This window comes from Apaloderma vittatum, unplaced genomic scaffold (genome assembly GCF_000703405.1).
Source record: "Apaloderma vittatum isolate BGI_N311 unplaced genomic scaffold, ASM70340v1 scaffold205, whole genome shotgun sequence".
Taxonomy (NCBI): Eukaryota; Metazoa; Chordata; class Aves; order Trogoniformes; family Trogonidae; genus Apaloderma; species Apaloderma vittatum.
Window position 1 is genome coordinate 19,691 of NW_009718558.1, and position 26,219 is coordinate 45,909.

The following is a 26,219-nucleotide window of genomic DNA, read 5'->3' on the forward strand; positions in this document are numbered from 1 at the left end:
GGAGCTGAGGAATTGGGCTCTGCAGGCAGACCTTCCTCCACTGGCATGCGATGGCTGACAAGGTGCTGCCCCATCACACCCTTCATTCATTCTGGCTCAAAGTCCTTGACAAAGACGCTCGTGGGGCTGATGTGAGCGTTTCCACCTAGAGACAGACCCATTGCTGGGTACAGAGGGGTGTTTAGATGGTCTTTGGTCCTGGTGTGCCCCCTACCTGGTCCCTGACACCTCCAGGACTTTTACAGCAACCTCACAATCCTTCATACCAGCGCACAGCAGGTTACAATTCAGAATAATGTCCTCCCAGCGGCTGGAGAATGGAAAAAAAGCACTGCGAGGTGCACTGAACTCTTTTTCTTGGTTTGTTTTCAGTCTAAAAACGGCACTTCTTGGCTGCCAAGCTGCTGCATCCTCAGGCAGCATCCGATCACATACAGTTCCTTTCCTGATCCGCTGGTACCTGGCATGGCAGCACGACCCCAATTTCCTATAAGGAGCGGGGATGTTTTGAACACACCGAGGTCCCACAGTTCCTCTTGCACAGCCCCAAGGTCCCCCCCGTCACCGAGGAGGAATACTGAGCCACTCCTCGCAAAGCAACTGCCAAGTTCAGCTTGGTCCTCTCCTCCTCCTCCTTGCTACCCTGGTCACGGAGCATCCTCCCCTCCGGGAAGGTTCCCCCGCGCCGGCAGCCCAAGGCTCGCAGCTTTTCCAGAGTTCCTGTGCCCAGGACCCTTGGCAAGAGCGGCGGGTGGGTCACGCTACCCAGCTGGCACCCAGCCCCCTTCCTGGGCACCCCATTCACCCGTTTTTCCACACCATCGCAGGCAGCTCCAGCGCGGCTGAAGCAGAATCCGACGGAACATTTTTCGGCTGAACATCCTCTAATCCCTGGAGCCTTTTCTTTGTGCTTTTCCAGCTCACCCCCACTCCCCCAGCTTTTGTGGCTGTGACTTTAACTGTGTTCCTACGATGATGGATAAACCGCATCCTTGCCTCCGATCTTTGCATCTGAATCATGGCTGATATAAGCCATGGGGGGCGTTAAACCAAGGGTTCTAAATGCAAGCAGCTACCGGGTAGCTGCATTCATTAGGAAAAAAAAAAAAAGATACAGGCAGAGTGCGGCCCCAAGCAGAGAAACGAGGAAGAAGCACAGAAAAAGCCTGTCAAGTGAACTTTTTTTAAAAAAAATGACTTTTTTTTTCCTGCTCAAGAAACCGAACAGAGAAACAATAACCTGTTTGTTGCTGCTCTCTCCAAGCAGCACATATGAGGCTCCATCCAGGCTCAGTCAGGGAAGGGAACATCTCTGCTGACCACAGAAGGTTTTGCAAGCCCCTGCATGGCACAAGCAGGCATGGATCCACTGTTTGGCTCCGGCAGTAATCGCCATTGTTATTTACTCCTTTGTGGGGCAGCAGGAGCAGGGCTGCATTAAAAGACGCAGCTCTTGGTGGCTTCAGCAATCCGATGGGACGAGTTTCTAGAAGGAAGCTCATCTCGTCTCAGGAACCGCTTCCAAGGTCCTTAGCGTGGGGTTTCCCATCAGAACACCCAGCAAGGTGGAAGCAAGCTGGACTAGGTGTGAATCCCAACCACAATCCAGCTCACAGACAAAAGGATGCATGAAATGGGTGTCTGGGGGAGGTGTTGGGGATGGAGGATTAGAGGCACATTACGAGTAGGTGCTCCTCCATGCCCAAATCTCCAGGCCAGTAAATGTGGTTTCTCTCATATATTTATATATAAACCACAGAAAAAAACCAGTGTCTTGCCCCAGGGAATCCCGGTTTGTTAATAATAACACTGCTGTGCTGAACCAAGCCTCTGTGACTATCAAAACTCACTGATTTTTCTTGCTACAGGCTCCTGGGGGAAATTCCTCCCCTGCTCATGGATCAAGCCAGGTAAACAGCTCTGGGATGCAGAAGCTCTCCTTCTACAGCCCTTTTTCACCCAGAAGAGATGACCAAGAGCAGCTGCTCCACTCAAGCAGCCACCAGTGCTCCCCACCGCTTCCACCAGCTGCTGATACGATCCTTGGTCTGAGGAGCAGCTGAGACTGCTGACAGCACCAGCTTCTACCACACATTACACTTCAGATGGAGAAATTCCTCTACCAGTTACAATCATTTCAGAAGGCCAAGCTGGAAGAAGTACATCCTTTCCTGTAGCAACCCGCAACCTGGGAGCAATATGAAACTGGGTGTAAGAAAAGAAGGGTCTTAAGCCAGCGGAAGAGGTGAATGTGGAACCCATGGAATTGCACCAAGAAATTGGGATCTAATAACCATATAATGGTTTGGGTTGGAAGGGACCTTAAACATCATCTACCTCCAACCGCCCGGCAGGGACACCTCCCACCAGCCCAGGTTGCTCAAAGTCCCATCCAACCTGGCCTTGGATACTTCCAGAGATGAGGCATCCACAACTCCTTTGGGCTGACTCCCTGAAGAGTCATTAAAAATCCATGGAGTGAGTGCAGGGAGACAAGGTGCCCTTAGGAACGACAAAATACAGGAGGACAACTCGTGTCACACATGATGTATGTCCTGCAATCATCACCCCACCATCAGCCAGGACGTTTCACCCAGAAAGCAACAGGTCTTTGCTACAGCACTGTAGCCTTTTCCATCCCCATCGACTTATCCAGGATTTTCTCCTCCTTTGTTTCTTTTTACCCACTTTTAATCATTCAAAAAAGGCATTTAGTCCTCCCCTGTAGGCACCATTCCCCATGTGGGAAGATGCCCATCGGGGACACCTCATGACTCCCCACATTTCCGCAAATACCGCGCTCTGCCACGCTCCGAACAGCCCCCAGTAACACTGGAATAACCACAGCTGCTATCATAAAACATGTATTAATTCTTTCCCATTATTGCTCCAAATAAACCCAGCTCAGCTTTCCACCTCCTCTGCATACCGACAGCATGTGCATCCTAAAAACCTGCCGTCATCATCCTCCAAAACATTCCCGATTGCTCAGATATTGCCTTGCGTTCCAGTGATGACACAGAACCCTGTGCTGGCCAACATGAGATTATATTGCTCAGCAAACAGTGGTGGTGGGGGACACTATGGTTACAAGAAAACACAGAATGCAGAGCAAGCAGCCTCGAATAAAACTGCATAACTAATGGGAACAGCGAACTTGAGGGGAAAATAAAATAAATAAAAAAAATTCAGCTTCAAGGCTGCCAAAACCGAGCCATTGATTACAGAGCATTTGATCCATTTGCATGCAGAGAGCTTTGCTTTGGAGCCGAGATGAAAACAGTCTTAATATAGCTGGAGAGAAAATATCCTTCTTGCACTCTCCTAACTGCACTTTGATAGGAAGCAGCCACAGAGCAGATGGTGCCTATATATAATCAACAGACCTATTATCCCAGCCTCTTTCAGTAATTTGAAGGATGTGATAACCACAAGGAGAACAGCAAATATCCCCCTTCCCTTCCCCCTGCTAAGAGAAATATTAAAAAAAAAAAAAAAAGGGGAAGCTATAATTATGGTAGCAATTAAAAGAATTTCCAAATGAAGTAAATAACTATTTTGTGCACTGCTCCTTTAAACCAGAAGTCAAAAGTTAATTAAATAGCAGCATGTTACTGAGTCAGGAGAACACAGCAAGTTCCTGTGCAGTCTGGAAGGAGACTGGAGTCACTATGGATGAATCCGAATACCAGCGTTCCTGAGTCCGCAGTCGCTTCAGATGAATCCAAACCCCAGCGCTCCCTTCCCTCCTCAGTGCCCTCCTGCCATTTCTCTGCAGGTGCTGGCTGATGGGGGGGAGCGGGGAGGGAAGGAGAGCTCAGCTGCCTCCATTTCTTTATTTGCCAAAGCCCCGAGCCGCATGTTTTCAAAGGATGAGTGACGGAAAGGTGAGTCTCTCTAGGGGTTTCTCGCCCCACGAAGACGCTCAGGAAAACATCACAAATCTGATTTTCCACCACGCTGCGCAAGGCAAGGCTTGGGAAAGGCGGTGTTGGGAGCAAAAAGCGTTTTGGAGGGCATATGCATGACTCTGCCAGCATGAACCCTTCTGCAGCTGCCTTCTGGGCACCACAAAAGTGCCTGCTGGCAACTAGGAGCACAGGTTTGAGTTGGTGGGAGCAATCCCTAGCTGTACCCAGCTGGAGGCATTCCTCATCAGACATAAGTTAATAGTCGAGGAGCACTCCTGGGTACCCGGCTCCTAGCCGGAGCCCCCAGCCCCACGCTGGTGGTGGCTCTGGCGGTGACACAAACTGCCGTGGGGAACCATGGGCACTCACGGGGCGATGGGAACAGCAAAGCTACCCCCGGGAGAGCAACAAGCTCCTAGGAAATGAGTAACCACAGCTTACTGTCGTCTGTGCTGGTATGTGACAGGCACCAGGGCGGCTGGTAAAATACGTCTGGGTCTGGGAGGGTCCATCCATCAACAAAACCTCCCGTTCGAGTGATACGAGAGAGAGACTGACGAGGGGTCTGAGAGAATTACTGGGGATGTCTGACTCTGCTCCGCAGCCTGGAGAGCATCAATCAGCTGCGCTGGAGGCTTCTGTGCCACTTCCAGGTCAGAAGCATGATTCATCAGCGACAGGAATCGCAAAGACCAGAGGATAATGCACAAAACCATCGCTGCTGCTTCTTCACGCCCCTTCCCCGAGACACCCAAGCTGCTGTAAGGAAAGCTCCCCCTACCTCGATTTGCAGTCAGGGATGGTGTCCTCCGCCCCCGCCCTCAACTGCCCCTGGACAAGGAACGCGCTCACAGCTGTGGAAAACCAGGACACACGGTCCCTGCCCTGAGTGCTTATGGTTGCACTGGGATTTCTCAAGGCAAATGGGTGGGAGCGTCCTCGGGCGCTGCCTGGAGTAAGAGGTTCCCAAATTAGTGGCCTCATTCCTGCCAGAAGGCTGCGGAGCCACTGCTCTGTGAGTAGGGTACGTGAATTGGGGAGCAGTGCCCTGCAAAAGAGATGTGTGGGTACATGCAGGGATCAAACCTTGCATATACCAGGTTTGAAGGAAGCAACAGTGTGGTCCCAGAGAGCCAGGGACAGCCACCTGTCAGTACTGGCCCTCTTTTTCATTGGCCACCCCGAGCTAGGGCCACGGCAGGTCACGTTACGTGCATTATTTAAGTGCCTGGAAGCACCATTTGGTGTCATGAGGGCTGGTTTAAGAGCACCCACAGGGGTCTGAACCTACCAGCAGCCAAAAGCAACCAGAGACATCCACACGCGCCTACGTGCCATCCATGGTATCACCTGGTGCAGGTCACCGCTGAGTCCAGCCCCAAGATTCCCTTCCCTCTGCCCTTTGGGACCGCAGTAGGACCTCTCCGCCTTTCAGTGACATCTCTGCCTTTTGGTGACATCTCTACCTCTGAGCATCACAGTTGACGAGAGGCTGAGCAGAGCCAGGACCACCCAACCCAGCCCGCTACCGCTGCAAAAACCCACTTGCCGCAGCACGCCCGTGGGCAAAGCATTGGTTTCCCTGCCTACTCCCTCTCCTTGGCAAGCAGGAGGTATCCATCACTCGCCCGACACTCTGCCTACAGCGGGATCGGCGCGCAGCCCAGAAGAGCTGTCTGCTGTAGGCTGCACATATGCCCCCCATCATCGCTTGCTCCCACGTGAGAGCGGAGCGGGAACAGCAGGGAGGACCTGCTAACCTCATCCCCCCGCAGAGCTGTCTGCATCCACCCCAAAGCCACCCACTGCAGGCAAGGAACTTCTGCTCCGAAGGCTGTGCACCCCCACAAGCGATGCTAGCTGGGGTCTTTGGGAGGACAACAGGTAGGCTGATTAGATTCAGTGACAATCTGAGACCCCCATGGAGAGGTACTGCAGGTGGGACCTCAGCATTACTTTGCGCTTCGTTGGTTACCCCTGTTTTTGGCCAAAGACGCAGACAGCTGAAAGACCCTACGGAGCAAAGAGGTGAAGGGAGTGTGACAAAACACACCCAAAGAAAGAACAGAAAGCCCTGGGGCAGCTAACCTGAAGTCTCAGGGGTAGAACAGGTTCTCACCACTGCTCAAGTACAAGAGTCCATGAAGACACTTCAACACACTGGGTTAGGAAACCCTGAACACAGCAACACAGACACTGAAAGGTGACAGGCCAGCAGGTAGCGCCAAGACCAGTTTCCTGCCCAAAGTGTCTTCAAGCATCTTCACTCTGAGCCTCGTAAGCGAGTGCACAGCAGAGACCAGAGAATGGCAGAACTGTCTAGGTTGGAAAAGACCTTTAAGATCATCGAGTCCAACTGTTAACACAGCAATGCCAGGGCCACCACATGGCTTTTAAATACCTCCAGGGATGGTGACTCCACTACTTCCCTGGGCAGCCTGTGCCAGGGCTTGACAACCCTCCAGGTGGATCAGTTTATGTAGTTGGCTGATCAACTCAAAACATTCTGCCCAGCAGACCAGTCCATGGAGAATGGGCACAGCTTGCTCTGTTTTGATTTTGGACACCCCTCTGCTGACCAGAGGCTGAGGAACATGGCAAATGGAGTGGCCTCCACAGCTGGGAGGGATGTTGGCTATAGAAGACAGCTCCGCAGCGACCACTCCAGAGCAGTAGCAGATTCCCCTCAGCATTGCTGACACCCTAAAAAGCCATCACTCTGTCTGCCACTACCATTTCCAATGCTCGATGGCTTCCAGGCTGAGGGCAGGGGACCATTCATCTTCTTGTTTCTGAGTGATGGTCTGCAGAGCTGTGAACCCTGTCTCCCAGGAACGAAGGGCTTTGAACTTATGGAAGGGCCAGGAAATCTGCACTTGCTGTTCAGAGCTGGAGTAAAAGATTACAGTTGGACTCGATGATCTTAAAGGTCTTTTCCAACCTAAATGATTCTATGATTCTATGCTGTCCTCACTCTTAGTCCAGTTTGCTGTGTATTTGCACATATTCTGCATGGATCTGAGAAAGCAACTGCTCACACATTAAGTTTTAGCACGATGACTCTGTTTTTAAGCTACAGAATTAGCAAGATGTTGTAGCGACGGGACCATGGCAAAGCGGGTGACTCCCAGAAATGTTCTCCGAGGTTATTTGCAACACTAGAGGGCACGAGTAAAACAACAGATGTCCCCGTCTACCACCGCTGAAAAGCTCAACTGGATTAAGGGCCAACAAGCTTTTCTCACTCCAGCAGTGAAAGAGAAATAAAAGAGGAAACATCAGAGGTGTCCTTCCCACCTGACAGGTGAGGGCCAGGGTGCCAAGTCTCAGTACACCCCACGGCCAACCAAGGAACAAGTTCCTGAAGGCAACTCCCGGCAAGAAGAGTATAGTTGCTTGCTTTGCTGTTGTAACCTCATTATGACTTTTGCACCTTTTATTTCTGAGCAAGCAAACCGGCATATTTTGCTAACTTTGCACGGAAGGAAACGTGTCGCCCTGCGTAACTCAAACACCCACCGAGGACTCACAATCCTCTTTTAGCTGTCGTTGCAAATCTACACAGAGGAGAGAGTTGTGCTGCAAGCTGCCCATCAACCCAAACCAAATGAGGATGGTCCTGTGGGTTAAAACATGCATTTATCCCATTATCAGGCTCAGTTTGGATACTGGGTAAGATGATAAGGTTGTCACCAGTGAGCCATTGCACAACAGGATTGGGAGAGTGAGGAAACCCACACTCCATTCACGACAAGTGCTTTCACGGTGTCACTTCTTCCCCCTCAATTTCCTGATGACCTCAGGAAGAGCTCCACTATCATATATTCCTTCTCTTCTTCTCTGGAACAGGCTAAGAGGTTTTTGGTTTTCAGGACATGGAGGTTATACAAGGTGAGTACTTCTCCTGCATTGCACTCCTCGCCCTCCTTCACTCCCTCCTTGCAGACAAACACCAGTTTTCTGGCAGAGACTCTCATGGGAAGGGTGTAGCAGGCCTGAGCACCCGGCACCTTTCCCATTTGTGCCGAAGCGGAAGGGTGGCTGCAGGCTGGCAAACAGCTCCGCTGGTCCAAGGACCTCTCTGTTCACTCGTGGGGGAATCCAGGCAGCACAGCAACGCTGAAACACCAAAGAGTTCGCAACGTCTCTCCTGGATCAACACAGTCTCAATGCCTGGGACTTCAGCTCTGCAGGACACTCCACACCAAGGTCTCTCTGACTGCACCCGCCTATCGCTGACCCGTGACGCACGACATCACCTTGACCTCTGGTGCCACCCACGCCGTAGCCCCAGCCATCGGTGCCACTCCAAACGGACACCAGGGACACGCTGGATGCTCACCTAAGGACAAGACTGCAAGGGATCACCAGCCATGCATTCAGATACTACCACTACCAGTCCAGGGACCTCTTCTGGGCAGGTACTGGCGTAAGAAGATCCTCGCTCCTCAGACAGAAAGAGCCTCCAACATCTGGCTCTTAACTCAAATGTTTGGGGCAAGTTAGTGTTGCCTCTGCAGTAAAACCAAGACCTTCTGCCCCTGTGCACAAGAGGGAGTTTAAGTGTCCTGGCTCTTCACCGGAGGTGAGAGCATAGGAAAATCTCACCATACACTGATAAAAGAAATAATACTGTTATCCCCAAGTTATATATCAGGAGCAGAGGACCAAGCAGCTTGTCCGGCAGGTGCATGTCAGAGCCAGGAACCAAATCCTGACCTCTCTAGCTGTGGCTCAGCAGGCTGGCTATTGCTAAATGGACTTCTTGTCGCTCTCGACAAACCTTGTGGTTTTGTTTCTTTCTTCTTGCTTGCGGATCTTACGGTCCAAACCAGACCGGTGTACCCGCACCTCACCTTCTCAGTGCTGGACAAGCATATTTAACAGCAGACTCTCCTCTTCTCCACACATAGTCCCTTCTGAGAGTGTGGAAAACAGAGAGTTAAGCTGTGCTGTGCTTCCATTAGACAAGCACAACCCAGCATGCCACCAGATGGTTCTCAGGTGGAACCAGTTACACAGGGGAGAGGAAGGAGCCGGAGCCCCCATGCATGAAGCTCTCAGCTACAGCTTTGAAAGCTCACTGCTCTTTTCCATCATTTCAGAGTTTCCAGAGCCTGTCCTCACTGCAAAGCTGTTGTGCAACCTGAGTGTTTTGCAACTGCAGCCTGACTCGGCGGCAGAGCCAGGGCTCTGAGCTTCACCCCCTCCCACCACACCTGGACCAGCTCTGGCCTCCTGCTCACTGGCACTCCCAAGCCCACGCTGAAGCCACCTTTACTCCTGGCACACTAAAGCTTGGCTTAAAGTTGCAGCTCAAGGTCTGCAGGATGGGCTGAGAAAGCAGTTACTGTGATGCAGCGGATGGGAAGGAGCTCATGATCTTCCATCACTTTGGGTGAGTCCATACCCTCAGATTACTCCAAACCCACCACTTCCAATGCTGGTCCCTCTCCTGGATCACCATCACTAGTGTAAATCCAAAGAGACTCCTTCAGAGTGCTCCAGATTTGCTCTGCAGAGGCTGGAGGACTCCAGCAACATCTCCTCAAGCCTTGGATAACACCAGCCAGAGATGTTAAGAGAGAGCTGGAGGTGAACCAAGCCTGAACTGAGTCTCAAAGCCTGGGTCTAGGTTGAGTCAAAGACAAGGACAGCACAAAAATTGTCATGTGGGCTTCAGCCATCCCTATTTAAGCCCTGTGCTGTAATAATGTTACATTTAATTACGCCACAATACCAGAAGAAAGTACCTCAGACAAGATCACCGCATTAGTCCTCCGAGAAAGACTTTGGCCTATTTTGGTGCCAGGAACAGGCTGTGCCTTTGCAGGGATGGGTTAGGGAAGCCTGTGCCCTCCAGCGTGTTGCTGGATTAAGCCCCTGCCCAGACAAACACCTCCAAGTAAGAGGGAGAATCTAAAAATAATAACAACAAACCCTAAACAAACAGTAACAGTTTGAGGGCTTTGCTTTGGAATAAAAGATTAATGGACATATTGATTGACTCAAGGGGCTGGGACAAAGGCTGACAGTCGTGTTTATTTTTTAGCATCTGTCTGTGGACTCGCTGTGCTTGTGTCCGAGCAAACATTGCGTTAAGGAAGCTTATGAACTAACACACGGAGCATGGTTGGGTCATCTCCAGCTCAGCCCGCAGGGTGTCTGAACACGCTGCCACCTAAATACGTTAGCAGGAGTCACAACAGCTTAACACTGAGGAGTGGACTGGGCTGAAGACGTGTTCAGATGTCTCTGCAAAGCTACTCAGCTTCAGAAATCCTTCCTGACCCCGCTACTATGCCCAGGGAAAAAGAGGTTCCCTGGATAGGACTCTACAAATCTTGCAGCTCTCAGAGCAAGACAATGTGATGGAGATGCCCCAGCAGCACGAGAAGCATCTACTGGGGGATGCCAGGAAGGACCAGACCAGGCAAGGGCTACCATGCCAGGATTTAGGGCAGGGTCTGCTGACAGACTCACAAATGCTCTTGTTCCAGCGCTGTGCACACCTAATTCTGGAGAATTTATGAAAAAATCTCAGCAATAAAGCTGCTCAGGCACTGCTGAGTAATTTGGCTGTTGCCTGAGTTTTGTCACCTTGTACTGATACCTGAGGATCCCGTTGAGCAAGAGGTAAGAGATAAGCCTGAGCACAAAAAGGCTCAAAGAAACAAAAAGACGTTTTTGAAAAGCATCCTTCAAGACCTAAGGCATCTTGTGGAGCTCCAGTCGCTGTCAACGATTAACCTGCTGCACCTCCCTGCTCCAGCTCTTGATGTGTGAGGAACCATATCCCTTCTGAAGCCACCCCTTCTTGCTGCCTCCCCGGTGTGCAAAGCCTCCAAACTGCCGGGCACAAAAAAGCCACAAGGAAGAACCTCCTCAAAAATAATTCCTGGAGAGGTTCAACAGACTAACTGCAAATACATTCACGGTTCTTCTCACCCTAACTCCTTGTTAAGGAGCTCTCCTCCGCAGCGCAGGGACCCGGCTCTCGGAGAAGCTGAATGTCACACAACCCCATGGCAGCAGGAGCCGGGGCTTCACAGCCAGGGGAAGGGATGGGCATGATGCTCAGAGTTGGTGGAGAAGCTGAGACCCTTCTGCTAAATCCCTGCGGGGCAGAACAGGCAGCAACGCCTGCAAGGACAGACACTGGATAGGCAGGGACCAGCAATAAACCCAGAGCTACATTTTATATCACTGTCAGTTTGAAACATGACCTAAAAAACCAGCTTATTACAGGAGAGGGAAAAACCCAGAAGCCTTAAGTGACCATTTTAAAGCTTTCAGCTATTTAATTGTGGCTTTCCGCACGCTGATAGAGAAGCCAGCACCCATGCTGCAAGAAGGTTCTCCTCCCTGAAGTGCTCTCTGTATCTCTTATATTTATGGAGATGCCAAGCCTCTTGGAAAGAGACCTCCTGAACGCCTCAAAGCAAAGGAGGATGTCCAGCTTTGCAGGAGAGATGGTGGCAGTCACCCCAGGTGACAGCAAGGCAGGTGTGCCAGCCCTCCACAGAGGGAGCAGCTGGGCACAGGAGCTCCTGAACCCTGCTGAGAGGAGGCTTTGATCCCTCTTTCCCAAAAGGATGCCTTGCAGGCATCAACGGCTGCTCTAAAAACCAGTTATAGCTGCACCACGTCTCCACACAAAACCAGTGATGAATCTCCAGCCCCATCGCTCCGCAGCATCTCAAGAGTGTTCAAACCTTGGGCACTGGGCTGGGTTCTGCACCATCCACAGCTCCCATCAAAGCCTGGCAGGGCCTCCACAGGGGAAAAGCTACCCAATTTTCCCACAAAACACTGAGGATTGTGCATCTAAATCCCATGATCACCATCAGCTTCGCGCCTTCAGATATGCCCTGGAGACTGTGGATCCCAGCCCTGCTTCCAAAAATGATGCTTGTGCTTTGGGGCCCCAATCCCATTTTCTCCCAGTATGTCCCCAGCTCACTTCTGGACACAAAGCATCAGCTCCCCGCTTGCTTTAGGATCTCTTGAAATGTGAATGGCAAATCTACCTGAGGCTACATGAAATAAAAGGGGCTCCCTTTGACAATGCATGTTTTTTTGCTCTTACAGCTTGGCTGTTTTTTCCCTCCTCTCCAGCTGCCAGGTCTTTAAAATCCCACAGAAAATACCAAACCAAAACAAAAACCAAACCAAACCAAAATAAAACCAAACCAAAACAAAACAAAATAGGCAGACAGAAAATAAAGAAGCAGGTAGGGGAGAGACAAAAAAAGTTTTCTATGACCTAGAAGAACTCAGTCCCTCTGCTAACCATGGCAAAGCAATATTTTTTAGCAGGATGCGAGGGACTGTGCTCTGAAGAGCAGCGGCGGGGGCCGCTCCCAGAGCTTCCTGTGGGTACTTACTGGTGCTTGTGCTAGTGCCGATGGTGTTGATGGTTGTGGGGACGGAGGAGGAGGAGTAGAGAGGCAGATGGCCGTTCTCGCACGCCAGGTTTTTGTCCTGCCAGCTGGAAGCGCTGACGCTTATGCCCGAGTCTCGAGAGTTTTGCCATCCGTTGAGTTTGTCGTCGGAGTTTTGTCTTTGGTGATAGTAGTGCGTCTGCCCGTAGTCCACCGAATCCGACCGACCTCTGTTCTGGCCGCCGAAGCCACCCGACGTGCGGTCCTCCAGGTGGTTGAGCCACATGGCCAAGGCGCTCCTGTCCTCCAAGGAGGTGGCCGGGTGTATCAAGGCGTAGGAGAGCAGCTGCCTGCTCTCCTCGATGTGTTGGTTGTGTTCGATCGAGTGGGCCAGGATTTTAGGCAAGAGTTTCATGTACTCGACTTTTGCCTCGATGTTTCCGGGCTTTAGTAAAGGCAGGTGGGTTAACAATAGGGAAATCACTTTATCCTTGGATTCCTGTTGCCATTGGTTAATGATTCCTGTTGAAGGAATAGGACGGAAAAAAAAAAAATTGAAAAACTGGCAAACAGAGATAATAAAGAAACAAATAGAGCCCAGCAGGGTAAACACAACACGCCAAAGGGATGCCTGCATGTGGGATGCTGCTGCGTGAGCAGCAGCGGGGGGAGTCACCACTCTCCAAAAAGCAAGGTCACGGCAACATGTGCTGAACCAGATACCCAGAGTTGCCAGATGCTCCCAAAAATCACAAAAAAAGCCAAATTACACCCACCTCTACAGCCATTTAGCAACATTGCTGCTGTCCTAATGTTAATCAAGGTCACGATTTGGCCGAAATTTCCTGTATCATTGTGGATTACACAAAATACTGCACAAAAGCTCTTTTAAAAGCACCAGCTGGAAAATGGAAAAGGTAAAGATTCAAATGAGCTGACAGAGGCGAGAGCCACAGAGGACGAAGGGAAGAAGCATCCCAGCACGAGGGCAACACCCAAACCAGGGCGTGGGATCAGCCCCCAGCCTGGAGGGATAAGCTGCCCAGAGGTATGGAGGGAAGGCTGAGCTGAAGCAGCCTCAAGAGCTATTGTTCCTCTGTTCCCTCACGGCAGATAGGAGAGGTTTTAGAAGATCAGAAAAAAAGAAAAGCAAACATAGGGTTTAGCTTTAAAAATATGCAAAGGGAAAAGTCGGGGAATTACAAACGGGTCGCTTTACTCAAAGTCCTGGAAAACTGATGGAACAAATAATGAAACAACCTATTTGTAAGCACTTAGAAGATAACAAGATGATAAGTGACTGCCGACACTGATTTGTCAAGAACAATTTAATTTCCTCCTGTGACAGAGCAACTGGCCGGCGAATGGCTGGAGAAGCAGTGAGCGCCGTATATCTTGATATTCATTAGGTGCTGCCACACACAGCTTCCTCAGCAGCACACCAGAGAAACACGCTCAGGCGAAACTGCTCTAATGTGGGCACACAACTCATCAGAAAAACAATATGGAGAGAGTCGTTACTGGTGATTCACCGTCAGACTGGGAGGATGTGCTGAGCAGGGAGACTTATCCCACCCGTGACACTACCCAGGATGTCATCGGTGATAGGGGTGATGGGATAAATGTACTCAATGGGTGGGTATCATGCTGGGGAAAAAAAAACCCCACTCCAGAAAACTGTATTAGAAGTCAGACAATGCTGATGAAGTCAGAAAAAAAAAATGCATTAAGCAGGCACAAACATCTGCAGGCAAGCGGGACCAAACCACTGTGCAGCAGCAGGTAGGGAAGAGCCTGGGGTAAGGAAGCATCACAGGCTGAACATCAGTCAAAATGCCACGTTGCATGTAAAAACTGCACCAGCCAGCCTGTCAGCTGTCGGAGAGATGAACACTGGCGTGAACAAGCTGCTCTCCGTGTCTCCTGGGGATTGTAGTAATAGGTTTGCGTTGCAGCAAAGGTGAACGAGGTTGGACACGAAGAAACTACGTCCTACAGGTACAGCGAGTGATGCGCAGGGAGAGATTGCCTACGGATGCTGTGAAGCCTCTGTCACTGGAGGATTTTCTGAACAGTGTATAAAAACACTAGCCAAGGAGCACTCAGGATCTACCTAGACTGACGCTTCCTAGCCCCATGTCAGTCACAGAATCACAGTCTCTCCTCTAGTGTTTACCAAACCCCTCTAACAAGCCTTCACACTTCCAGTTCCTGTAGCAGGCTGTGCCTAAAGGTGCCACACCTGAGCAATCTGCTGAAAAAGGAGAGTAAACCCACTGCTCAAAACTTCATCAAGTGAAATGCCCTGAGGTCTCACGCTATTAAAAAACCCCAAAACTTTCCATTGCCCCTCCCTGCCTCCTATCCATACTGCAGAGGAAGCTGATCTAAACCACTGATACGTTCTTCATGTGGTTTGGAGAGCAGCTTACTGACCCCACACCAGTGAAACGGATGATCTGGATGTCCATCGGTAGAATCACCCACCAGATTAGCTCTTGGGAAGACCCAAATGGCCATCCACCACCTAACCCAACCCTTCCACGCCCCATGACCCAGAAGAAGGTTGTTAGAGTAGGGTCTTCTCCCAATTAGGACCAAACCCTGCAGGTCGCTTCCTCCACACAACTGCGGTGGCGAGCAGCACTCGTTCCTCCAGCTTCACCTTCCCAGTTCCAAGGCACGCAACCATTTTGATAGGAAGCCACTAGATGGCTTGCTGGAAACGCCGACGGCTCTCACTGGAACGTTCTGCAGGGGTATGTACTTTTCCGTGGACCCACCCCTCCTCCAGACCCACTTCCTGACCCAGCTGACGCTTCGCCGGAGCCTCCTCGTGCCGTTGCGACGGGAGGTGCACGAGACACGGCACGGCACAGATTTGGTGGAGAAGGAGCCACTTTGTTTGCAGCAGAAGCAAGCTTTTGGTACTCTCCTGTGCCCATGGAGATGGGTTGTTCTGGTGCTAGAAAATGGGATTTGGGAAAGCAACACTCAGTCTAAGTGATGTTGTAAAAAATAGATGAGCATAAAGGGACTCAAGGTCCACCAGAACATCTCTGTATTTTCCATATACAGATGTAACTGCTACAGGCAAAATGTCCTGTCGTGCTTAATCTGATTTCTCTGTCCCCTTTCTCTCTCCTCACCTCTCAAGCAGGTTTTATTTTCTCCCCTCCTCCCGCAGAGGGATTTTACTATTGCTCTTGGGGTGATTCGGCAGCAGCCAAACCCCAACCCAGCACTGTCTGCAGAGAGAGGCTGTAGGATTTTGCAGCAGCCTGGGTAAACCAAGAAATCAAAAGATCATTAAAAAAAGGCATTCAACACACTGCTAAAACAAGTCAGTGCCACTTGTACATAGGAACTAGATATGAAAATATAGGCAGAAAAAGCAGAGTCCAGTAGAAACTGGGTGCAGGGGAGGAGGATGAGGATGGGAGAGGCAGGTGGCCATGGCCAGACTCCTCTTCCTCACATGGAGGGGGCTGAGTATAAAGGTCACCACTGGAGAAACACAGGAAGGTGCCAGAGCCGCTTCTTGGGAAACCTGCCTCAGACCCCCAGGAGATTTGGGGGTTTGAGCTCACACCTCCAAAGAGATGGAGTGGGTGCTCTTCCCCGAGCTGGCCCAGGCAGGAGCCACTCTCCTTCTCAGCCAACAGCAGGATGTGCACAATTAAACAAAAATGGAAAATAATGAGATGTGAAAGAGGTTTGGCTCTCTCCAAGATGGAGCGGGAGGTCAGGCTTAATCCTATCTGCCAGAAAAGAGATGATCTGGAGAGCACAGCATGGGAAGAAAGCTAGAGCCGCCTCTGGGCAGGGGGAGAGGGGTTGGTGACCCCCCAAAGCCTTTCTCCACCCTCTCCCTGAGAACGTGAACCCCCACTTCAGCTCCCTACCTGCTGCTACGCACTCCTGGACATCGGGGATGTCTCAGCGCTCAGCCTCAGTCAGGACGTGTCCCGGTTTTGGGCTCCTGCGTCCTTGGGTCCTGGCACGCTACCTGTGCTGGGCTGCAGGCACTACTCACATCACAGCCCCATCAGCTCCCCTGGGTGTTAATAGTTGGGCTGGATGATTGTAAAGCTCTTTTCTAACTTAAATAATTCTCGTGATTCTACGCCTGATGCTTTCTGTCACAAGGCTTTTGCTGCTCTAAGGGATGGCAAGATCGTTCATGTTTGCAAACGGCAAATCTGAGCATAGTGAAAGCCCCAAAGTTAGAAACTCCAACCTGCTGCTTCGAAATCCCCCCAAATGCCTGTTCTGCTCGCTTCAGTCACTGTACCAACATCTCCTTTCAGAGACGAGCTAAAATTACAACCTGACCACAAGCACCCTAAGGAGATAGCTCCCATCCCAGCCCTGTGACTTGCGTACCAGTAACAGATGGAAGCTGCCACTGCCCCTGGAGCACAAAATCCTAAATTTTATTACGGGACTATTTTTCCTAGGTGAGAACATGGGATGCAAAACTATCTTCTAACATAGGATTACTCAACCAACACAAATTTGCCGTCATAGAGCACAGCCAATGTATATACAAACAGCACCAAATAGAGTGGAGTCCTGCTTGCAAGGCTGAAACCCGTGCTGTGCTATGTATAGGTCCAACACGAATATCCACAACCTCCACAAACCTGGGGCTTTTCGGCTTGAGAAAGAGGTGACATTTGTCCATTTGAGAAAGACTCATCAGATTTCTCTGGCACAAAGCTGTTTAATCTCTTCTGGATCCCTGAACACTGTTCATTGCCTTCGTGTCCAGTGGCGAAGGATCCACCTCTAATGCCCCACACCGTGAAGGATTTCCTTGCCTTTACTTTGAACCTGTCTCCTGATAGACAGGTGGGTTATTTCCACCACCAGTGAGGTATGTGGAGCTGTTAACGATGTATCAGGAATGGTCCCAGTTTTCTGACAGTAAAGCCAGCCTGGGTGGACAAAAGCAGGGGTACACATAGTCCCTGTGGACACCTGCAATTAGAAACCTAGAGGTACCTAACTGCCTGGTTTCTAGTTTTACTTTTGATTTTTGTAAACAGACCTCTGGCCCCCACCTTGAAAACACCGACCCTGTCCATGGGGATGGCTGAGAGGAGCTGTCAGCACAGACACACGAACACGTGTGTCACCAGGCGAGATGTCTCCAAGGAAGGGTGACGATGTGTGATACCTCTCAAGGGCTTAAAAACACCCCGACAAACCACTGACCCCAACTAAAAGAAACCTCTTCATTTTGAAAACAGAAGGTGGGTTATCCTCCTGTTGATACAATTCACCACAATTCGCAGGTGGAGTAGACAGATAAGCTGACCAAGGTTTTGAAAAGCGGCCAGGATGAATGATGTGTAATTCTTGAGCAACAAGGGCAACAATTAAAGACTGAAAGTGTTTTAAAACCTGCCCAAGGATTTTCCAAGTGTGTTAGAACGGCAGACTTTGGTATCATTGCTCCACAATGCATTCAAGGGCTCTAGTTGTCAGTAAATTGCTCTAAAATTACTGTTTTATTATGCCCTTGTTTTCAGTTTAACAACATTTTCCACTAAACGTTCTCAAAAGCCCATTCAGATAAATTGTCCAAGCAAGAAATAAGAGTTAGATGCGCAAATCTGAAGGGAACCAACCAAACAGAGCACCTTCACAGCAGGGCTGAAGGAACCTGCAGGCACTCTAAGATGTACTTGGAGAGAAAAAAAACAGGAGTTTGTACCAAAAATTTAGGCTGGGATCCCTGATCTTGCAAAGTGATGTGCTGCAGCTTTAAGGACTGGAGGGAGGAACTAGGTGCTCCTGGCTGGCAGTCAAGCTGTTCTCCGAGGTCCTCATGTCTTGGATGGTCAATAGCAAAATAGAAATCCAGTCTGTGCTTAGGCAGCTGGCAACTGCTTCAGGTGAGCCTGAAATTGGTGGTCTCACTGCAAATGATGGCTATTTCTGGGTTTGCAAGAAGGTTTTGCAGGAGGCCTTCCTCAGCTCCCAGAAGAAGTTCCCATTATTCACTATTTCCTGGATTACTGATGTGACACCGGCTTCGGGTGATGGGCAGAGCCCATTTTTCCGGCAGAGGCAGAAAAATCAGCATCTGAACTCCTCCTGATGCATAAAGACCCAGCAAGCCATCAGTACCCACCACCTCCTCCATGCATCCATGCAAGATGCTGCGCTTCCATCAAAATCACCAAAATTTGTGGTAACTGAGGTCACTGCCAGAGTCAACCCTGATATCAAACACCCATTACAGCTGTATGGGGGTCTTTACCAGGGCAAAAGGGATCAAGAAACCTGACCCTGCAAATGAACGCAGCCCAACAACCTCTGTTTGGCCATAACGTCATCTCTCAGTGAACGGCTGCCACGAGCCAAACCCCAACCCTACATTTACTGGCTCTTTGTTCCAGGGTCTCCCAAGCATTTCATTTTGCCTTCATTTCCAGTTGAATTTATCTGGTTTCAGCTTCCAGATAAGTTCCAGTCTGAATTCAAGAGCTCCTGCATTTTCTCAAGTGAAGCTGCTCAGGGCTCAGCGCTCAAAGTCACCACCCACTCTTGTTTCTGGTAAGCTCAGCAGAAGCTAAATGCCCCGTCTCTACCACATCACGGCTCTAAGCTCATTAATCTTGAGCCCATGGCAACACTTCTGCTGGCTCTTTGACTCCCAGCACCGATGTCAATCGGCTCTTATTTGGCTCGGTGAAAAGCATGAGTGTGGTGGAAGGACCATACCCCACCTCCCATAGGGTGATTTGCAGTGATGCTAAAGCAGGAGAGTAAAAAATGAAGGGATTTCAACCACAAGTCTCAATCTGCACCGAGAGTATCGATCAAAGGCAGGCTGCTGCCAGTCCCAGCCTTCCTGCAACTAGATTTACTGGTCCATGAGATGGTCCAGCTCCCCACCACCCAGCACAAAAATATTTTCTCCAACACTGCTGCAGATGCAAACCTCTGCCCTGGCTCCCACCGCAGCAGCTCGCCTGAAGGTGAACTACAGAGTGTTTCCAGATGAAGGCATTTAAATTATTATTTGCATTAATTAGCATCTGCACGCTGACCCATTCACAATACTTCCTCTGGGCGAATTTACATAATTCTCTTCCTAAATTGGTCTCTCAAAAGATCAACATTAAAGAAAATAAAGGGAGAATCCTGTTGGAAACCCTCTCTGTACCCCATTCAGAGCACATCAATACCCTCTCCATTAAACCTGGCAGCCTTCTCCCCACACAAGACGCCAAATAATAAGGATTTCAGCACGCGCCTCTTCGTTATTGCAGACGCTAATTAAAAGAATAAAAAAAATCTCGACAATAAAGGTTATTGCAGACCTGCAACCTGCACAAGACAGAGATGCAAGCTGACACTGCAGCACCAGTCAACCTGAGTCCTGCCCCTTGTCTCACCAAAATCAATGCAAAACCAGGGCTAACACAGTCAAGAAGACATCGGTGATGTTTCTAAGCATGTCTAGTGCTGGGAGGCTGCAGTGCAGTGTGTAAACCCCACTGACATCCCCCTGCTACGTTCAAACGGATTTGAATTTATGCCTGCGCTAGAGCTCACCTCAGCGTGGAGCGGGATGACCTAATCTTATACGTCTGAAGGCAACGGAGGCCGTGCCAAACAGCATCGTGCCTGCTGGATCCAGCACCCGTGGCTTCCTGGCACCTCCCACGCCTCCACGCTGCAGCAGCCAGGAGAGGCCAGCTCTGCATCGAGGGGTCTGCTTCTTCTACCCAAGTCCTCAAAACTGCTCATCCCGGTGGGCAAGTTGGGGCTTGATAGAGGAAAAACCAAGAAAACCTCACAGCTGGCTTTTTGCTTCTGTTCCTTCCCATGCAGGTCTAACAGCCTGACTCAGAGAGAAATTTGGGGAGTAGTGGCAGTGCTCTTTCCCTGTAACAAGCCTTGGCTAGGAGCTGGGAACAGCCAGAAGGGCTGCAAGCAAGCCCTGGACACCAGGAGGGCTTGGAGACAGCTACTCATGGCAACTGGGGCTTTGTACTTTCCCTCTTGGAGCACCCACCCCAACAGCTCTAGGTCCAAGGTGCCTGCACAGCTCAGTGCTACCCTAGCATCTTTGGTCTATCACGGGATGTAAGAAGGCAATCACTGAACTCCCCCTTTCCCTAGCTAGTTGCCTTCTGTGCAGATTTAAGCGCAGGTGACCTCTTATAAAGGACAGAAGGACCTTTTGTTCATCAGCACTCATGAGGAAAGGACAGACAGACAGAAATCTGTGCCCTGTATCATGCAAGGCACGTGCACCACCTCCTTTCTCCAGTGCCCATGACCCACCTTGCAGCCCAGCTCCCTGATGATACCAAGGAGCACCAGCATGGAAGATTTGTCTGTGATGTGCTGCAATCTATCAGTTCACACAATGCTGGCTCTCCTCTGTGTTTTCCAGCCGCTACATCACATTCTAAGCGACTAAGAATACATGAAGTACTTTCCTAGCGTTTCTTTTCCACCCAGGTGGTTGCTGCAGAGAAGTTCTGAGCAGGAAGGGAGGTGAATCGACCAGTGTGGATGCAGGAAACTGATGCCGTAAAAATAAAGCAACAGGCACAGCATGTCCCATAAACGGTGGCTGGGGAAGTCCCTGCTGCAGGCAGCACTGCTTCCTTGATAAAAAAACAGACAGGAGCCATGCAGCCATCAAAAGCAAAGCATTTGTGATTATATTGCAGGATTCAGCACTGACAGGAGCACAGAGGACGTGAGGAAGGAGCACCTTCTTCACCTTCGAAGACCGAGAAGCTCTGCATAAATTAACTACACCACATCCCTTTGGCTTGTTAAGTGTGACAGTGCAAATTCAGCCACCAAAACCAATTCTCTCCAGAAGACACAACCTTATTGCAACTGTCCCCAGCATCCTACTGCGTGCAAAGGGTAAGTTCTTCAACGCCCGCTGCCAAGGCAGCATGGATGGGTTTGCCGACACAGCTGGATTGCAACAAGCAGGTTGGCCATCGTTGCCCTTATTTTCTCTGCTTCATAAAAAGTGCGTCCCTGCTGGGCAGTGCTCCGAAACAGAATCACAGAATCGCTTGGGCTGGAAGGGACCTTTAAAGGTTGTCCAGTCCAACTCCCCTGCAGGGAGCAGGGACACCTGTAACTACATCAGGTTGCTCAGAGCCCCGTCCAACCTGACCTTGAATGTTTCCAGGGATGGAGCATCTATCACCTCTCTGGGCAACCTGTGCCAGTGTTTTACCACCCTCACCATAAAACATTTCTTGCTTATATCTAGCCTGAATCTACACTCCTTCAATTTAAAGGCATCACTCCTTGTTCTATTGCAACAGGCCCTGCTAATAAGCTTGTCCCCATCTTTTTTATAAGCCCCCTTTAAGTACTGAAAGGTTGCAATAAGGTGTCCCCGGAGCCTTCTCTTCTACGGGCTGAACAACCCCAACTTGCTCAGCCTCATGTCACGGCAGAGGTGCTCCAGTCCTCTGACCAGGCTGCCCTCTGAGCTGGCTGCTGCGTCTTGAATGCACTTCACTTCTGAAGAACAGCCAACTTCTTGCAAGTCTTTTTGGGAAGCCATGCTAAGGAGCAGGCAACCATAGAACACGCAGCTTCTGGAGAAACAAAAAACTGAGCAGAAAACCATCCCAATACCCATGGGGGATAAAACCCAAGCCCTGCTCGACTTGTTGCCATTTGTAAAGGCAGTTCTTGGGCAGCAAGTTCAGCTGTTTGTGACTGGCAGCTCCCCTCTTCTTCAACCTCTCTAAAGCAACAGCAGCCCTGGCCAAGTGTCCGTTTTGTAGCATCAGTCCTTTCCTTGTGTGGAAGAAATGACTGGAAAGGGTGTCCCTAAGCCGAGCTGCTCAAGCTGGGGTGGCATTACTCAGAAGGGACAGTGTTAGTAAGAGTTGGGAATTTTGTCACTGAAGCCAACCTTGAAGACAACCCTCGATCAGACCTTCTCATCTCATCACCCCCAAGAGGCTGATGAAACCCCTCCAGTAGATAGAGCAGCAGAGCAGGGAGCTCAGTGCTCTCCATCCACGTTGTAAACTCAAAAGGGAGCAAAATGCCCCTTATTTTGGTCAGAATCAGAGCAAACTAGGAGATTCCTCAATAAAATATCCCTTAATTCGTGCTGAGAGCCGCGAGAATCACAGAATGGTTTGGGTTGGAAGGGACCTTAAAGATCATCCCTTGTTCCAACCTCCCTGCCACGGGCAGGGACACCTGAAGAAGAACAAAAGAGCCCAGCTCTACTGAGCTGCAGAGGGAGGAGAAAGAAAAAAGGTTTTCCCATTTTTGACACTATTTCTCCCCCTCTACCACGCGAGCTTGCCAGAGCTCCAGTTATTAGGAGGCTGTTTGTACAAACCCAGAAGCAATATATTTTTAGCACTGGAGAATCGCATGGCATGATCATTAAGTGTGCTTCTGCAGATAGCAACAAGAGAGGGGACTTTTCCTCCTCTAAATTGGCTGCAGCCAGCACTGTTTTCAGCCCAAAGCAGACTTTCAGGAAATTCAGAAGGAGTGGGAGCCTTTTTCCATGACATATTTAATACCAAGCTGAAGTACACTCAATTTTCATACCGTGCATCTGATGGGAGGTTTTATGGATTTGTTTTCTAGGCTGTTTTCTATCTGTTGCACACCACGGCGTGTAATACCATGTATTATCGCAACACTCCCTAGCAACATGACTTTTAATTTAGTGCAGAGCTTTGCAACATTGAGAGCATCTCACTGACTCAGAACAAAGATGACACGCTGGGAAACCTTATCAAAAGCCGCACAGGTGCTACATGTACGATGGTGTTTAAGCTCCTCGACACAACGTGGCCAGCACCAGTATGGAGAACACCTTGGGAAAGATGAATTTGCTTCACTGATCTCACAAGCCGCGGTCCAGCCGGCGTGGTCTTGTGGAGTGACGACTACATCGATGACAGTGGTGCCAATGGGTGTGAAACAAGAGTGAAAATCCCACAAGCTCTATCTGAGCACTCAGTGCTTGGACAGAAAACCATGGGAAACGGTTCAGGGTCTGAAACGAGAGCTCTGAGCCAGACTGGGGCATCAGCAAGGATGAGTTTCCAACTCCTTGCTTCCTACCCAAAGGCCATGAGGAGGACAGATACTCGGTAGACAATCCAACCTCCTACAAAAAGCTGTCCTGAAGAGTGAAGCCAGCCTGACACCAGGCAAGGACTCACAGCGCTGGTTCCTCTTTACTCACTGGAGTACACATGCTCCTGGGCATCATGGGCGTCAAGGTCCCAAGCCTGAAGATGGTCTTTTGAAAGTGCTGGAAAACAGTGCCTGCGTCCCACTTCACAACAGAGAGCATGCAAAACTGTGAAATCACCGTCAGTGGTGTGGATGCCATCAGGTGAGGTGTTTGTGAGCAGCTTGATCTAGTGGGAGATGTCTCTGCTCATGGCAGGGGGGTTGGAACTAGATGATCTTTAAGGTCCCTTCCAACCCTGACAATTCTATGAGCGGCAGAAAGCAGGAGCCCCATCCATACAGGGTGGGTGGAAGAATGCTCTCGCAGCAGAAAAGACACCAAAATGCTGTCCCTTTTGGACAGCGGAGTGGAGGGGAATCCATCAGCCCTTGTGCATGCAACGAGGAGACAGAAATATCGAGAGCAGCCATGCCAGCTCTGACGGACAACGATATCCCGACGAGATCCTGGGTCAAGTGGCTTTTGTTGGCTGTCGTGCAAAGTTCACCGACCTTAGCCGGCCCACAGAGGCAGCTTGGCGCACGGTAACGGGATGGGTCAGCGAGGATTAAAAATATAATTAACCAGGGAGTTGTAGATGGCTTCCAGAAGTCCCATCGCTTCTTGAAGCTCATGAGGTTAACAACAGCAAAATGCCGTTGGGGCTACAGGTGGGACACGAGTTCATTGCCTGCTTTCACTTACGCTGTGGTTCATATTGTTCATATGCCTCCTCACGCCCCCAAACCCTGATTTTCAGTGGAATTTCCTAGGATGCAGAAAGCCAAAGAAATAAAACACGCAATTTCTGTATCTCGCTTTTGAATCTAATCCATAAAAACACCCAAATCTTTCAGCGAGGAAACTACAGGCACAACCACAGGCACGGAGGAAATACTCCTCTGACTTCTTCATTTCAATTGCAAAGAGGCCTTTTAGCAAAAGCTCAATTGAAATGCAGATAAGTTTCTTCAAAGGCTAGGAAAGAAATAAAATTATCTGAATGTCATAACTACGTTGCCTAACATGGATAAAGGATTTAGAAGGGGGGAAAAAAAAATACTAAAAATAAGTTATGAAGGGTATGTAAGGTATTGATATACAGCACATGGTTTAAACTGTTAATCATTGAACAGATTCCAGTATAAAAATAAAAGAGACTGAAGCTGCACATAATGGAGGAGTTGCTCTATTTATAAACTTCTCTGTGCAAAGGGCAGGCGAGGGCCGGGACAAGCTCGCAGCGGAGGCAGAGGGCCACTGCTACGGAGCCTGTATTTTGAGGGCACATCGAGAGACTTTTTAGATTTTTTTTTCTTTTCTTTTTTTGTTTTTAAGCCCTATCAACAAAATCAAACCGAGTTGTCCAGAAGCCTGTGTGCCCCAGCCATGTGAGCAGCATTTAGAGCTCCGGCATGTGACAGCTCTCCCAATTTAGCCAGGAACTGACTCCCTCTGACCTGTAATAACACTGCTCCCAAATTAGAGCCCTCAATTTGACTTGGCTTCGCTCCTTCCCTCCCAGCGACATAAAGCATCCTTTTTCCCCCCCACCCTCCCCAAACGTTCACAATCCCGTCCTTTTGCGCTGCCAATTCAAACTCACATTTAGCCAGTTTCCCTTATTTTTTTTATTTTTTTTTTTTGGGAGGGGGTGTTGTGGAGAGAGGAGGGGTGCAGGCAGTGAGGGGTAGGGAAAAAGCCTGGTGGAAAAACACCAAGAGACAAAAACAACAACAAAATCAGACCAAAAATTCCAAGTTGGTGACATTCAGCTGGAAAAGCTCAATGACTCACATGCAAATAAAATCTGCCTCAATTCACTGCTGCATGACGCAGGCCACTGGCTTCAACATGAAAAAAAGGCCAGGATGAAATCATCCACAATTAAATCGGAGCTTGGAAGGGCTGCAAAAGCAGCCGCATCAGCGTGGTTCCCTCGGCTTAATAGGGAACACAAAGGAAGGAAGTTCAGTGGAGCGAGAACATCCCCCTTTTCCCCTCCTTTCCACCGACACTTCGCGCCACCCGTCATCCCCGACCGTCGGTGCAGCTCCTCCGGCATCACACGTCGGCACTCGGCTCCGCTCGCTAGCAGTAGGTTGCCAGCTTTTAATGCACTTTCCTGGAATACTAGGCTCAAAAAGTAAAATCAAAATAAATGCGGCTATGTGGGAAGGCGAACCCCCACCGGTCAGAGACTCCTTCCAGAGACTTCTACCCTGTTCTTCGCATGTCTTATATTGTAAAACGAACATGTACGAACCCTGGGCCAAATCCCTCATGTAGAAGAGGGGGGGAAAGAGGGATTTAACTCTCAATTCTGAGGTTTTTCTCGTGTTGCAATGGTGCTTTTAAATCCTAGGAGTTTTCAGAGGCTGCCTGAAGCCACCCTACACAAATGCATCTGCAGGGTCAAGGAAGGGAACGAGGTGCAAGGGGTCCCCCAGACAGGGCTCCACGTCCTCCAACACAACCTCTTGTGGGGTTGTGCCATGAACCAGGTCATTGCTTTCCTCCAGGCTACAAATAGCATCGGGGAGGGGGGAATAAACTAAAAAAGGTCATTTTAACCTAGATCAGGGCTGCTGATGGCATTCACAGCCCGGCTCTCCAAAAGGCTTTTGGTGTTCCAGCTGAGGAGGGAAAACAATCCTTTAGAAAACCACTGGATGCTCTGCACCCCAAAATGCTGCTCCAGGG

At 49.9% G+C, this 26,219-nt stretch overlaps 1 protein-coding gene across 1 annotated transcript in view; it reads right to left on the reverse strand.

Moving 5' to 3' along the window:
- The window catches only part of SAMD4A (sterile alpha motif domain containing 4A), a gene marked incomplete at its 3' end in the record, with an annotated part of 94,597 nt that overhangs the window by 18,482 nt on the left and 49,896 nt on the right, over positions 1–26,219 (reverse strand). Inside the window, exon 2 of the mRNA XM_009870278.1 lies at positions 12,299–12,817. Coding sequence (XP_009868580.1) covers positions 12,299–12,817 — 519 coding nt within the window. The remainder of the gene's footprint in view (positions 1–12,298; positions 12,818–26,219) is intronic.